General features: G+C 44.8%; 1 protein-coding gene across 1 annotated transcript in view; it reads right to left on the bottom strand.

Moving 5' to 3' along the window:
* LOC147583536 (uncharacterized) overlaps nt 1–16,889 on the bottom strand; it is a 101,924-nt gene that overhangs the window by 72,616 nt on the left and 12,419 nt on the right. The window contains exons 3-4 of the mRNA XM_086682487.1: nt 1,685–1,760; nt 324–438 (exon numbers count right to left, since the gene is read on the bottom strand). Of these exons, the coding sequence (XP_086538613.1) occupies nt 324–438; nt 1,685–1,760 (191 nt within the window). The remainder of the gene's footprint in view (nt 1–323; nt 439–1,684; nt 1,761–16,889) is intronic.

Raw genomic sequence — 16,889 nt, 5'->3', positions numbered from 1 at the left:
ACAGACATGCTCTTTCCTATTTACAAATAGGACTCCTCCAGAGCTACCCAATTAGCACAGTTCCTCTGTGGTTGACAATCGTACGGGGGGCAAATCCCCAAACCCCTCAAAACTCAGTGCCGCTCCAGCTCTGAAGCGTGTCCTTTAGAGTGAGCACACGCCCAAACATCACATCATTAACCACAGCTCAGGAAGCTAAGAACTGCACAGCACATTCAGACCACGGACACACACACCTGACTTCACCCCACATCTCACAAAGTCCACACTCACACAGGAGCAAGCACAACAGTACCCCACTGATGTGCAGGTCCGAGAGTCACCCGGCATTGGCGGAGGAGACTCAGCAACTTACTAATTGTCATCAACTCTGGCACCGAGGAGGAAGGTAGCATGCTGCTCAGGAGGTCTCCCTGGCCAGGAGGACCAGCTTCCACACTGGGAAAAAGCAAACAGAAGGAAGTTACACTCGGCCACTCAAAATATACAACCTCACCCTTCCAAGAACTAGCAGGTACTCAGTGTTTTCAGGAGCAACCACCAGAAGGCACAGGAGGCAGCCCTTCAAAACCGCAGTCAGCCCTCTTCATTTGCGGACTCCCTATTTGCAAATCTGCTTACTCGCTGACGCTGATTTGTGTTCCCAAAATCAATAGTCAGTATTCTTCTAAAACAAACAGCAAGGGCGCCTGGGTGGCTCAGTCGGTTATATGTCCAACTTCAGTTCAGGTCATGATCTCATAGTTTGTGGGTTCAAGACCCGTGTTGGGCTCTGTGCTGATAGCTCGGAGCCTGGAGCCTGCTTTGGATTCTGTGTCCCCCGCTCTCTCTCTCTGCCCTCCCATACTCATGCTGTGTCTCTTTCTTTCTCTCAAAAACAAATAAAACATTAATTTTTTTTTTAATAAACAGCAAAAAGGACTCTGCACCCTATATGGACCTGGTGACACCCATCCTGACAATGTACTAACTGTACAGGAACTGACAGGTGGTGTCACTGTCACAGAGCAGAGCTCCGTTGACTTAGGGAGAGACAGTAAAACCAAGCATGGTTTGAGGTGATCAGTGACTCCCACCCTGGGGCTGAGGTTGAAAATGCAGATGTGATCTACCCCTACTCTCTCAAGTTTGCACTAAATTAAAACCGTGAAGAGAGAAAAAGAAACAACTCTAAGAACCACAAGGATCGTGGTGGCATTAGGGAGACTTTAGTGTCCATCTGAGTTCTGCTACCAAACATCCAATGACTTTGAGCAACTCCGTTTCCCTTTGAGATACTTTTATTTGAACATCAGAAAACTGACACGGTGCTTACTACTCTATTCTGGTTGAAGCACTTCTCAAACACGTGAGAGCTAAGTGGCTCAAGTATTACGTAATATTAAACTTGCATAATATTGTGACCAAATGTTAAAATCCAGTAAATGATGTTAGAAGAGGTACCCAGGTATGGCCCCTAAATCATAAAAAGTCAAGGAGGTACACAAAAGAAGTTTGGTAAAACACTGTTCCTCACACTCTGACGCCCTTGGCAACTTCCCATTCTAAACCTGAATATTAATGTGAAATAAGGCCTTGACCTTGAATCCTGGGAGGTGCACTCCTACCTTCAAAAAAGAATAAAAGGCACAGCCGCGAACAGGACAACTCAATCCCAAAGGCAATTTGGTTTCTGAATACTGACCTGTACCCGAGCCCAGGCTCCAGGAGAACGTGGTCCTCCAGTCCTGTCCTGTTCTCCAGGCTTCCGAGGGGGTCCTCTGTGCACAGAGAGCAGTGGCAGAAAGGAAGTCAGCAGTCTGTTTTCATTTCATTTTCTCCATGCGGCAAGGACACGTTGCGGACACTGGCTCCTCTCTACATCAGTCGACTTACAAAGGTTTCCTGGCCTGCACGCCGGATTTTAATCTGCTACTTCTTTCGTTCTTTTGGCCAGCATCTCAGATTTGGCACCAGTCACTGATACGAGGCCCCAACCTCCCACTTAACCTTTTTGACCTTGAGCCGTCTGGAATTATGCGTGAAGTCCATATTCAGAGCCAGCCTCAGGATCAGGCAATAATAATCAGCTTTCTGTTAGACAAAACTGCTCTCACTGTAGTGGCTTACGACAGACACAAAGGGGCAGCACAGTCCCATCACTGACAGTGTCTGCATCAAAATCCAGGCCCTGCTGCCTTCTAAAAAGCCACCTCCCTACACAGAGTGGTGTGGGGAAAAGGCATTCAGAACAAGCGAGGCCACAAATAATCTCCAGAGGCACTAAAGACTTTCATAAATGTATTTGCTGCTGTTCAAGTCTCTTTTCAGAAAAAAAGTGCAAATCCAGGGCCCCTTGGGCTGGATGGTGACATTAAGGTCAGAGTCAACCGTGGTTGACACTTGCTCAGTGGAGAAATTTCTGGTTTGTCGACACCCACGGTAGAACCAGGCATGGATGTGGGGATGGGGCAGAGGCGGAAGGGAGCACATCTCGTTGCTCTAAGCTACGCAGCCACCTCCCTGTCTTTCCTCCTATTTTGGCCAGAGTTTCATCCTGCTGGAGATTTCTCCAGTTCTTACAGGGGTTGCATGTGGGTAATCCTAATGAGAAAACGTTTTGTCACCTTTTCTTCTACCCTGCCATCCCCATCAAGCTATTCCACTCGCTCCTGCTTCTTAAAAGAAGTTTGAAGGGGAAATGTCACCCCACAGCCCAGCCTGCCTACCACAGGTTCCCACCACCATCGCCACAGCCATCATCATCCCCCACCCCCCACCTTCATCTTTTCTGCTTCCTTTGTGACAGTGCCTCTGGACCGCAGCTCAGAGGCCTCCGTCCCCCTTGGCAAATCCAAATCCAACAGGGTTTTGACCCCAGCCCCCAGCTGTGTAAAGAGGACAAGTCCCAAGCATGCAGCTCTGGCTGAGACCTCAATCCAGAACCCTTGTCCCACGGTGCTAGCTGCCTGCCTGAAAGCTCTACCGGGCCACCCTGCAGGGCCTACCAACTGATTGTGATGTCAAAACTGCTCCCTTGTGTCACCCTCTCCACTGGGCCATCTCCCCTTAGAGTGAGGCACCCTCCTCCCTCCATCATGGAGCTTGGGGAGCCCCAGACCTGCCAGTTCCACCTCATTATCACCCACTCCTTGTCCACAGTCCTCTCCACTGCCATCCTGGTGCTGAGGCTCAATACCTTCCAGGGGTCTCCTGCAGGAGCCCCCACGGTTCTGCCTCACCCCTGCTAGTCCAACCCACTCAAAGCTATCAGATTCCCCCCCACCCCCGAACCAAAAATGGGGATTCCAACATACACAGCGGAAATCCATGGCCGGAGTAAAGGCCCACATCACCCTCCAGCATTCCAGACACCATGCCTACTCAGCCCAGCGATTTCCCACCACAGCACAGGAGCATGAGCATAGCCACTCAGGCTGCCTCACTCACCCTCAAGGTGCCCTTGGAGGCGCACGCTACTATTATCTTAATTTTACAGATAAGGAGATGGCCCTGGAAGTGTTCAATGACCTATCCAAGATCACAAGCTGATGTGTGAGTGTCTGAACCTCACTCTGTCCAGAGCCAGAGCTAAGCCCTTTCCCCCTTTGTGATCTCTCACACAGCTGATGTGGGCTACATGCCTCTCTCTCTATGCATCCTTGAACTCCCTGCCCTATTCCTCTATGTCCTGTCCCCACCTGGATATCATTTTTCCAACTGCCAGGTGTCCACTCCCGTTGGCATGCCCCACCCCCACATACTTGGTCCACCCACTGCTCACTCACTCAGCACAGGCTTCCTGAGTCCATACTGTGGGCCTGGCTCTGGTCAGGGTCAGTGTCACACTGGAACCAGGGCAGACACGGCCCGGCCCTCAAGGACCTCAAAGACTAGCAGGGGGATGGGGATCGCCATGTAATTCCACAAATACATAGTTCCAAGCTGAGATCAGGGCATGGGGACACACGAGCTTTATGGCAGTGTGAACAGGAGGCCCAGCTTGCCTGGGGAGGGGGTGGAAGAGCCCTCTGTACGTGACACTTGGGCTGCCACCTGAAGGATGCACACAGGCTGCAGGAGGTGGGAGGAGAGAGATGGCTGTGGGCTCAGTTCAAGGAAGGAGAAGCTGGCTGGTGTGGCTGGGGCATCAGGAGGGGATCAGGCTGTGGGGCAAGCTGGGGCCTCGGTGGCCACAGTGAGGGTTCTTGATTTTATCCTCAGTGCACTAGAAGGGTTTGGAGCAGGGGAATGATGCAATCTGATTTATATTCTAAGACATCACTCCAGTTGTTATAAGAAGAATGCCAGGGTGGGGCCCGGAAAGAAGCAGGGAGAGCTGTTGATGTCCCTTGTCCCCTCCTTGCATGCAAAATTCTGGGGGTGGGGAGGGCTCACCTCTGGATCCCCCCAGAGCCCAGCACAGTGCTGGTATAGAGCAGGACACCCACTGTTGCATAAAGAAAATCATGACCCCTGAGTGGCACACGACCCTCACGAGTGGTGTGGGGACCACACACAGTGCAGGTCCGGGGGCACCACAGAGTCCTGACATTCCCAACACTAACACTACCCTCTGGAAGCCAATTTCCCAGATCAACCATCTCAGATCAAAGCGGCGCTAGAACAGAGCCTCGACCTCAACAAGCAACCCCCAAGACCCAATGCAGGACAAGAAGTTGAAGAACCGGGTAAATGAAGGTTTGAGGACCCAAGGTTTCAAATGAAAAAACAAGCCCTCAGAAACAGACCCTGGGCAAGGGGGCTGGGGTGGGGGTGGGGGGGTGGGAGGCGCGCCTGGGTGGCTCAGTCAGTTAAGCGTCTGACTCTTGATTTCGGTTCAGATCATGATCTCACAGTTCATGAGTTCAAGCCTCACGTCGGGCTCTGCACTGACAATACAGAGCCTGCTTGGGATTCTCTCTCTCTCTGCCTCTCCCCCACCTGTGTGGCCCCCCCCCATAAACAAATAAACTTAGGAAGGAAGGAAGGAAGGAAGGAAGGAAGGAAGGAAGGAAGGAAGGAAGGAAGGAAGGAAGGAAAGAAGGAAGAAACTGACTCTGAAGTTGCTAAGACCCAACACTAACCCCAGGACCCTCAATGAAAGCAGCAGTAACATTTTCACGTGTGCAATGGGTAGAAATGGGTGTTTCGTTCACCTCTGTTTAGTATTCTCAGTTGAAAGGACTCTGGGACTTCTCCCTTGCAGCTTCAAAGAAATGGTAAATGTGCTTTACTGTGTTGCAGGTAAGAGACACGCTCAGAGCAATGACTGCATCTAATCCCACATCCTGGTCCCATGTGACCTGGCTGCTGTCTTCCTTCTCTGAGCCTCTAACCCCAGCTCCAAAGCACAGCCTCCTAAGCCACAGAGTCCCCTCGTCCAAGAATCAGAAGGACAATACTTCTCTGTCCAGAGTCCCCTTCTCTGCCACCTTCTCCCTCTCCAGATTTAGCCACCAAAAACACTCCTCCTCCTCCTCCACGTGCCTCCCTCCGTCTTCCTCTGAATGCCCCCAAAGGCAGTGACACTATAAACACCAACACTTTCAAAGATGATGGAAAGGTCTCCCAAGGGTAGAACCATCTGCGTCCAAAGCTGTCATTAAAGACACAAAATGGCTCCCCAGCCAGAATGAGAGCATGTTAACCTTGCTCAAGTAGAAGGGTGGCAATCGGAAGGGAGAACAGTCAGAAGTGAGCAGAAGCAAAAGAGTCTGGGGCAGAAATGCTGACAGCATGCACTCAGAGCAGGCCAGGGAAAGGCCTCCCTGACAGGTGAGTCCCGGCACCACGGGCCCACACACCTCCCAGGGAAACGGGGGTCAGGCCAAGAGGGACTCGATGCCACCTGGCCTTCCAATCGGGCAGCAGATCAACTCTGCCCGATTCTGACTCTCAGATCTTCTGCAGCCCGAGCATAATCTGTCTTCCTATGCAACTTCTACCCAGGGCGCATCTGCCCCTGAGGCTGTCACAGGCTCCCGGGACTCCTGGCAGCTTGGTCACCACAGTAAACTAAAAAGTTGGCAGACAGTTCACACATGCATGTCTGATGAGGATAATGGAGATAAGCTGGAGCTCGGGGTCCCCCGATAGTGACAAGATGAAGCCTCCAGGTCTGGAAAGTGGACAGGCAGAGGTGGGACAGGGGGAAAGCTGCCAGTGGAGAGGCCTTTCCACGAGGATGCCAGAGGCCGGCCAGAGGCTGCATTCCCTGGACACACTGAAACCCACAGAGGGAGAAGGAGCGGTGGGTTTTGCAAAACCCCACCCCAGCACGGAGGACAGCACACGGCAGTGCCCCAGGAGCAGCCAGCCCCCAGCCCCCAGCCCAGAGGGGAAGGGGCTGCTGTAAACAAGACAGCATGCCCAGATCGGGCACCTGACAGCCCAGCAGAAAGGCCCGCCTGGTGGGGAGGGCGACAAGGTGAGTGGGGTGCTGGGTCACCAGCTGGAAGCCACGTGGTCCCAGATGGGCGTCAGGCCCCTCTGCTCTCTGCAAGCCCCCGTGTGCACCGTGTTCAGGGGACAACAGCGAAGTACCCAACCCCACCCGCTGGCTGCTGGGACCACAGATGGTCACCTGAGGGAAAGGAGATGCCGGGCCCACCAGCTGGCCCCTCTCAGGGGTTTCAGCGGAGGCCCAGCGAAAAGCACCGGCTGGTAAGAAGGCCGCGTGGCTGGGGCCAAAAGGGGAGAGGGCATGAGAGAGCAAAAACGGTCCAAGGAGAGCGGAGACAGGGCAGACCCCATGAGGAAGTGTGGGGCACGGGATGGCGGAGACTCAGGGACTCTCCGTTCTGACCGCCATCTCCCGGTCCTCGGACACCCCAGCACGATGTGCCCGTGGACGGCAGGCTTTCTCGGGGCCTTGGCAGGTGCCTGGCGCCTCTCCCCACATTAACCTGAGAGTCTTTGCCACACATCTGAGAGGAACATGAGAGAAAACACCCACCCCTTCCTCACGGGCTGTGGGCGACAGGGGACGTGTTCATCCACACCGAGCTGACGCTGGAGCTGACCTCAAGTCTTCGGTAGTTTAGACTTGAACGTCTTAACGTTTCAGATCTTGAACATTTTTTTTTTTAAGTTTTTAATTTTAATTCCAGTACAGTTAACATAGTGTTTCATTAGTTTCAGGCATACAATATAGTGACTCAGCAGTTCCACACATGACCCAGTGGGATCTTGAACATCTTAAATGACATTTAAGAGTTTCTGAGCAGTGTGAAGACAAACTTACGAATTAATATTGGGTGGATAAAAAGCAAAATATTAATCCTACATTGAGTTTCATTATGACCTCTTAAAGAGAAGTATGTGTAGAACGAAGCCTCTAAGGAAATGGTGTCTAACACCATCCACTCCACAGTTAAGGCCTACTGTATGCCTGGAAGGTACCAAGCAGCCGAGGACATTGGGAGAGCAGGCTGATCTAGCCTGCAAGCCTGTGCTGCTTTCAGAGGCCTGTTTCAGAGATTTTCCTTTCAGCCCTCTCTACCTTTCGGTCAAACATCTGGCTCTGAGCAAGGATGGGAAATAATCCTAACAGGATTTTGCAAAATCCATCATGTAATCGTGTAGGTCATACCCACAACGAGACCCTCAGCAGACTGGATGAAGCGCAGCAACAGAACTAATCCTGGGCCGGGCTCAGGGGTGAACTTGGCTGTGCCTCTAGAATCAGTACAGAGCTGCCCTTCTGGGGTTCTAATCCAGCAGCTGGTGACCAAGGGGACTCCCAGACACCCAGAGGATAAGGTAACGATATGACAGCTCATATGAGCCTGCTTAATGTTTAAACTGACCCCCTTTCTTGGAAGGGACCCAGACACGAACTAGTCTGATTCTGCCCTTTTACTAATGAGGGTTTGAGAACCAGTGATGTGAAGGGACACCAGCCCCGGGTCACGTGGCTGCCGTCATTTCAGAGCCTGGGCCACTCTGTCCTCCCCCTGCTTTAGGACTTTGTACATGCTGTTCCCTTGCCTGCTTTTCGTTTCTTTTCTTTTTCTTGAATGTAGAAATAGAAAAACTTCATTTCTACTTTCAATTTCTATTAAAAAATACTTTTTCCTTAATTTTGTTACTATATTTTTTGCTTTTATGTAAATTTTTTCAAATTCCATTTTACTGCCATCATTTTATTTTAGTCTCCTACAGTGTATACACTTTTTCAAATTTTTAACGATTTCTTGTTTTTATTTTTTTAAATCTTTTTTCTCTTTTTCATTTCTTTTCTTTTTTCTTGAATACAGGAAAATAAGAAATTCATATTTATTTTTAATTTTTATTAAAAATATTTTTTTAATTTTTTTCTACTATATTCTTTACTTTTGTGTATATTTTTTCAAATTCTATTTTAACCCCATCATATCATTTTAGTCTACTTCAGTGTATTCATTTTTTCAAATTCTCAAATGATTTCCTTTTTTTTCTCCCCCTTTTTTTTCTCTAATCTGTCAAACCACTTTCAACACCCAGACCAAAACACACCTATGATCTAACATCATCTATTCGATTTGTGTGTGTGTGTCTTTAATTTTTAAGTTTAATATTTTTTTAATTTTAATGTTTTTAATTTCAATTTTTCTACCTCATTAATTCCTTTTCTGCCTTCAAAATGGCAGAATGAAGGCATTCACCCCAAAAGAAAGAGCACAAAGAAACAACAGCCAGGGATTTAACCAACACAGATACAAGCAAGATGTCTGAAACAGAATTTACAATCATGATAATAAGAATACTAGCTGGACTCGCAAATAGATTAGAATCCCTTTCTGCAGAGATAAAAGAAGTAAAAAATAGCCAGAATGAAATTAAAAATGCTTTAACTGAGCTGCAATCACGGATGGATGCCACGGTGGCAAGGACGGATGAGTCAGAACAGAGAATCAGCGATATAGAGGACAAACTTAGAGAATAATGAAGCAGAAAAAAAGAGGGAGATTAATGCAAAAGAGCACGATTTAAGAATCAGAGAAATCAGTGACTCATTAAAAAGGAACGACATGAGAATCATAGGGGTCCCAGAAGAGGAAGAGAGAGAAATAGGGGTAGAAGGGTTATTGAGCACATCATGCAGAAAACTTTCTTACCTGGGGAAAGACATGGACACCAAAATCCAGGAAGCACAGAGGACCCGCATTAGATTCAACAAAAACCGACCATCAACTAGGCATATCATAGTCAAATGCACAAAATACTCAGGCAAGGAGAGAATCATGAAAGCAGCAAGGGAAAAAAAGTTCCTAACATACAAGGGAAGACAGATCAGGTTTGCGGCAGACCTATCCACAGAACTTGGCAGGCCAGAAAGGAGTGGCAGGATATATTCAGTGTGCTGAATCAGAAAAATATGCCATCACAAATTCTTTATCCAGCAAGGCTGTCATTCAAAATAGAAGGAGAGATGAAAAGTTTCCCAGACAAACAAGTATTAAAGGAATTTGTGACCACTAAACCAGCCCTGCAAGAAATTTTAAGGGGGACTCTCTGAGGGTAGAAAAGATGAAAAAATATATATAAAAACAAATAAGTACCAAAAGCAACAAAGATCAGAAAGGACCAAAGAACACCACCAGAAACTCCAACTCTACAAGCATCATAATGGCAATAAATTCATATCTTTCAGTACTCACTCTAAACATCAATGGACTCAATGCTCCAATCAAAAGACATAAGGTAACAGAATGGATAAGAAAACAAGATCCATCTATATGCTGTTTACAAGAGAGCCACTTTAGACCTAAAGATACCTTCAGATTGAAAATAAGGGGATGGAGAACCATCTATCATGCTAATGGTCAACAAAAGAAAGCTGGAGTAGCCATACTTATACCAGGCTACGTAGACTTTAAAATAAAGATTGTGGGGCGCCTGGGTGGCTCAGTCGGTTGAGCGTCTGACTTCAGCTCAGGTCATGATCTCCCGGTCTGTGAGTTCGAGCCCCGTGTCGGGCTCTGTGCTGACAGCTCAGAGCCTGGAGCCTGTTTCGGATTCTGTGTCTCCCTCTCTCTGACCCTCCCCCGTTCATGCTCTGTCTCTCTCTATCTCAAAAATAAATAAACGTTAAAAAAAAATTTTTTTTTAAATAAAGATTGTGTCAAGAGATGCAGAAGGGCATTATATCATAATCAAGGGGTCTATCCACCAAGAAGACCTAACAATTGTAAACATTTATGCACCAAATGTGGCAGCACCCAAATATATAAATCAATTAATCACAAACATAAAGAAACTGATCGATAGTAATACCATAATAGTAGGAGACTTCAATACCCCACTCACAGCAAGGGACAGATCATCCAATCAAAAAATCAACAAGGAAACAATGGCTTTGAATGACACACTGGACCAGATGGACTTAACAGATAGATTCAGAACATTTCATCCTAAAGCAGCAGAATATACATTCTTTTCCAGTGCACATGGAACATTCTCCAGAATAGATCATATACTGGGACACGAATCAGCCCTAAGTAAGTAGAAAAAGATCGAGATCATAGTGTGCATATTTTCAGACCACAATGCTATGAAACTCGAAATCAACCACACAAAAAAATTTGGAAAGGTAACAAATACTTGGAGACTGAAGAACATCCTACTAAAGAATGAATGGGCTAATGAAGCACTTAAGGAGGAAATTAAAAAGTATATGGAAGTCAATGAAAATGATAGCACCATAACCCAAAATCTCTGGGACGCAGCAAAGATGGCCATAAGAGGAAAGTATATAGCAATCCAGGCCTTCCTAAAGAAGGAAGAAAGATCTCAGATACACAACCTAACCTTAGGCCTTAAGGAGCTGGAAAAAGAACAGCAAATAAAACCCACAATAAGCAAAAGACAGGAAATAATAAAGATTACAGCAGAAATTAATGCTATCGAAACCAAAAAAACAGTACAACAGATCAATGAAACCAGAAGCCGGTTCTTTGAAAGAATTAGCAAAATTGATAAACCACTAGCCAGTTTGATCAAGAAGAAAAAGGAAAGGACCCAAATAAGTAAAATCAAGAATGAAAGAGGAGAGATCACAACCAACACAACAGAAATAAAAACAATAATTAGGAGAATATTATGAGCAATTATATGCCAATAAAATGGGCAATCTGGAAGAAATGGACAAATTCCTAGAAACAAATACACTACCAAAACTGAAACAGGAAGAAATAGAAAATTTGAACCAACCCATAACCAGTAAGGAAATCGAATTAGTAATCAAAAATCTCCCCAAAAACAAGAGTCCAGGGCCAAATGGCTTTCCAGGGGAATTCTACCAAACATTTAAGGAAGAGTTAACACCTATTCTCTTGGAGGTGTTCCAAAAAATAGAAATGGAAGGAAAACTTCCAAACTCTTTCTATGAAGCCAGCATTACCTTGATTCCAAAACCAGACAGAGACCCCACTGAAAAGGAGAACTACAGACCAATTTCCTTGATGAACATGGATGCACAAATCCTCAACAAGATATTAGCCAACTGGATCCAACAATACATTGAAAAAATTATTCACCACGACCAAGTGGGATTTATACCTGGGAGGCAGGACTGGTTCAATATCTGCAAAACAATCGTTGTGATTCATCACATCAATAAAAGAAAGGACGAGAACCATACGATCCTCTCAATAGATGCAGAGAAAGCATTTGACAAAACACAGCATCCTTTCTTGATAAAAACCTTCAAGAAAGCAGGGATAGAAGGAGCATACCTCGAGATCATAAAAGCTACATATGAATGACCCAACACTAATATCATCCTCAATGGGGAAAAACTGACAGCTTTCCCCCTAAGGTCAGGAACAAGAAAGGGATGTCCACTCTTGCCACTGTTATTCAACGTAGTATTGGAAGTGTTAGCCTCTGCAATCAGACAACACAAAGAAATAAAAGGCATCCAAATTGGCCAGGAGGAGGTCAAACTTTCATTCTTCACAGATGACATGATACTCTATATGGAAAACCCAAAATATTTCACCAAAAAACTGCTAAAATTGATTCATGAATTCAGCAAAGTTGCAGTATATAAAATCAATGCACAAAAATTGGTTGCATTCCTATACACCAACAATAAAGTGAAAGAAAGAGAAATCAAGGAATTGATCCCATTTACAGTTGCAAAAAAACCCATAAAATACCTAGGAATAAATCTAACCAAAGAGGTGAAAAATCTATACACTGAAAACTATAGAAATCTTATGAAAGAAATTGAAGAAGACACCAAAAAAAATGGAAAAAGATTCCATGCTCCTGGAGAGGAAGAACAAATGTTGTTAAAATGTTGATACTACCCAAAGCAATTTACATATTCAATGCAATCCTTATCAAAGTAACACCAGCATTCTTCACAGAGCTAGAACAAAGAATCCTACAATGTGTATGGAACCAGAAAAGACCCCAAATCCCCAAAGCGATCTTGAAAAACAAAACCAAAGCTGGAGGCATCACAATCCCAGACTTCAAGCTATACTACAAAGCTGTAATCATCAAGACAGTAAGGTACTGGCACAAGAACAGACAACCCAGAAATGGACCTACAAAGTATGGGTAACTAACCTTTGACAAAGCAGGAAAGAATATCCTGTGGAATAAAGACAGTCTCTTCAGCAAGTGGTGCTGGGAAAACTGGACAGCGACATGCAGAAGAATGAACCTGGACCACTTTCTTACACCATACACAAAAATAAACTCAAAGTGGATGAAAGACCTCAATGTAAGACAGGAAGCCATCAAAATCCTCAAGGAGAAAGCAGGCAAAAACCTCTTTGATCTTGTCCACAGCAACTTCTTATTCAACACATCTCCGGAGGCAAGGGAAACAAAAGCAAAAATGAACTACGGGACCTCATCAAAATAAAAAGCTTCTGCACAGCGAAGGAAACAATCAGCAAAACTAAAAGGCAACCGACAGAATGTGAGAAGATCTTTGCAGATGAAATATCAGATAAAGGGGTAGTATCCAAAATCTATAAAGAACTTATTAAACTCAACACCCCAAAACCAATAATCCAGTGAAGAAATGGACACAAGACATGAATAGACACTTCTCTAAAGAAATCCATATGGCCAACCGACACATGAAAAAATGCTCAACATCACTCATCATCAGGGAAATACAAATCAAAACCACAATGAGATACCACCTTATACCTGTCAGAATGGCTAACATTAGCAACCCAGGCAACAACAGATGTTGGTGAGGATGCGGAGAAAGAGGATCTCTTTGGCATCATTGGTGGGAATGCAAGCTGGTGCAGCCACTCTGGAAAACAGTATGGAGGTTCCTCAAAAAACTAAAAATAGAACTACCTTACGACCCAGCAATTGCACTACTAGGCATTTAGATAAGGGATACAGGTGTGCTGTTTCGAAGGGACACATGCACCCCCATGTTTATAGCAGCACTTCCACAATAGCCAAAGTATGGAAAGAGCCCAAATGTCCATCGATGGATGAACGGATAAAGAAGATGTGGTGTATATATATACAATGGAGTATTACCCGGCAATCAAAAAGAATGAAATCTTGCCATTTGCAACTATGTGGATGGAACTGGAGGGTATTATGCTAAGTGAAATTAGAGAAAGACAAAAATCATATGATTTCACTCATATGAGGGCTTAAAGAGACAAAACAGATGAACATAAGGGAAGGGAAACAAAAATACTATAAAAACAGGGAGGGGAGAAGAGACTCATAAATATGGAGAACAAACTGAGGGTTCCTGGAGGGGTTGTGGGAGGGGGGATGGGCTAAATGGGTAAGGGGCATTAAGGAATCTACTCCTGAAATCATTGTTTCACTATATGCTAACTAATTTGGATGTAAATTTTAAAAAAATAAAAAATAAAATCAAAATAAAATAAAAACTTTAAAAATAAATAAATAAAATAACTTAAAAATTAAAATTAACTTAATTTTAATAACTTAAAATTAAAATACTTAATTTTAAATATTAAATTTAAATATTATTTAAATATTAAATTTAAATAAAATTAAAAAACTTTGTGAAATCATTGTTTCACTATTTGCTAACTAATTTGGATGTAAATTTTAAAAAATAAAAAATAAAATCAAAATAAAATAAAAACTTTAAAAATAAATAAATAAAATAACTTAAAAATTAAAATTAACTTAATTTTAATAACTTAAAATTAAAATACCTAATTTTAAATATTAAATTTAAATATTTAAATTTAAATATTATTTAAATATTAAATTTAAATAACTTAAAATTAAAAAACTTTGTGAAAAGTTTTAAGTCTTAAGAACAGACTAATGAAATAATTCTAAACAAAACAAAACACAAAACACGGAAAGAGAATATGAAGAATTTTAATTCATAAAGACGAGCTGATATTATTCTCATTTCTAAAAGGAGATACCCTATTTGATGAGTGCTTACTTATAAACCAAATACTCTCTAAACTATCTCGTTTAATTCTCAAAACAACCCTATATCATTATCCCCATTTTTCAGTTGGGGAAACAAAGGCTTAGAGACATTAACTAGCTTGTTCGAGGCCACACAGCTAGTAAGTTTTGGACTTTGGTTTGAACCCAAGACTGCCTTTCAACTCCGTTTTTTTCTAGCCATGACTTCTACTGCCTATAAAGGGAATAAAAAGGAGATGCAGTAAGTTGTATGTGTTTCAGGGACTTTCTTCTTGTACTCTGCATTTTCTACACGGAGCAACTATGCCATTAATAACCAGGAAAAAAATAACAGTTACTGTTTTTATAAAAGGAAACAACAGAAATGGTTCTTTCTTGCCGGAATCCAGAGGAGAAAGGAAATACCCATTTTCATTAATCATGTTTCCCAGAGGGATGTCTATTCAGGGTGAGATGATGCTTCCTTGTGAGGGTCTCCTTTATATGCTGTAGGATTTTAGCACCATCACCCCTGTCCACCCAATGTCCCACAGCAGATATTGCCAGTGCCTTGCCAGCAACCTGTCAGCACCCACCCCTCCAGCCAGTGCCACCAGCTGCAAACACCTGCGACCTTCTGCCTGGTAACTTTCGCCCTGTTTGGAGAACATGCTTGGTTCCCACGCAAGGCAACCCAGAAGTGCCAGAGCATCAGTGCCTCTGGAAGCAGCCCTTGACCAGTGCTGAACTAGAACGTGATGGCTCAACTCCCCACCTTCCCTGCCTCTCAGATGCAATGACTCTGAAGGCACGTCCTGCTCTCCGAGTCCCCAGCAGGACCCCAGCTCCAGTCACCCCGGTGGTAAGTGGCCTGACACATTGGCTTCCCTACCTTGTTACCTTGAAACACTTAACTGTTTTCTGGGATCCCCTCCTAAAAACATGACTTGCCCTCAAATCCTTGTCTCAGAGTCAGCTTCTGGGGACGTCAGGCCAGGGCGGCTCCCCAGGCATGTTGACACTGAAAAAGGTCCTACAACTTCCAAACACCAGGCTCAGAGAGTACAATGCTCTTCCAAAATAAGAAACCGTTTAAGTTCCGCACTTGCTCTCTAGTAAAAGACCTCCGGCTCTAAGAAAAGCCCATGGCGATGTCATTTCACAGAGAACTCCCCCAAAAGTCCTTCAGACACCCCCTTGATGTCTGCTGCTCTCCCATTCTCCAGTAGTTCAACTGAGTCCCTACCTGTGGTTCAAGAAACAGTGATGATTTTCAGCGCAAAATAACCACATGGCTTGGGGCTAAGCACCACTCCAGGAAGGAGATGGTCATAATCACGGTAATGCCAGGAGCTAACGTTTATTGTTTGTCATACACCTGAAACAAGGTAAGACTTTACACAAATTGCTGATTTTGGTTCCCTTAACACGAAGAAATGTGGCTGCTTGGAGGCCAAGAGCACCTAGACACGAATTCAAAGTGGGCCAGTTCATTCAGTCAACAAAGATTTACTGGGAAAAAAATATATATTCATGGAGCACTTACTAAGTTCCAGACAATGTGCTAGGTAGAGGCATTCAACAGTGGCCAAGTCACATATGTTCCCTTCTCTCAGAAGCCACATTCTAATGGAGTATTGGGTTCAATCAGGATGGCTTTGCCCCCCCCCCCAACCCTGACCCCCACGGACATCTGACAATTTCTGGAGACATTTTTAGTTGTCATAATTGGGGAGTGGGTGTGTAACTGGCATCTAGTGGATAGAGGTTAAGGATGTTGCTAAACCCTGTACAATGTACAGGGCAGCTCCCACAACAAAGAATTATCTGGCTTAAGATGTCCAAAGGGTCAGGGCCCCTGGGTGGCTCAGTGAGTTGAGCATCCGACTTCGCCTCAGGTCATGATCTGATGCTTCGTGAGTCCGAGCCCTGCATCAGGCTCTCGGCTGACAGCTTAGAGACTGCTTTGGATCCTCTGTCTCGTCTCTCTCTCTCTCTCTGCCCCTCCCTACCCCCTCTGACTCTCAAAAATAAACAAACATTAAAAAAAAAAAAAAGTCAAGGCTGAGAGACCCTGTAAGAGAGGAAGAAGAGAGAATGGCAAAAACCAAACCGAGAATTCTGAGATGTGAAACCTGGGCTGGTGTCTTCCTTGTCCGCTTTGGTTCTCAATCTGGGAAATGGTATTTGCTTTATCATGAGTCCCTCTTCAACATCCACGAATGGAGGTGGGGTCATTGTTTAAACAAGCACACGCATCACGGAATGGAAGTCTGAAGGAGGTCCTAGATAAGCTTTCCACTGGCAGCTCATTCCACAGCTCAGTTTGGTACTAGGTTGGCCGACGGCTCTCTCTGCCGACCCCACCCTCCTTTTGTAAGGAGAGATGCGCTGATGTGTCTTTTCAGTCATGTTACACATCTTATCATTTACTTATTCCACCGCATCTCACGAAGGGTTTGAGGCAGCCAAGTAGATAGAAACAATCATACACCCAAACCAGGAACAATACAGATTAGAATCAGGGG

The sequence above is a fragment of the Puma concolor genome, chromosome A2 (genome assembly GCF_028749965.1).
Source record: "Puma concolor isolate L17-30 chromosome A2, mPumCon1.1.hap2, whole genome shotgun sequence".
NCBI lineage: Eukaryota > Metazoa > Chordata > Mammalia > Carnivora > Felidae > Puma > Puma concolor.
Note: the sequence above shows the minus strand (reverse complement) of the source record. Positions and strands in the feature narration are given on the sequence as shown.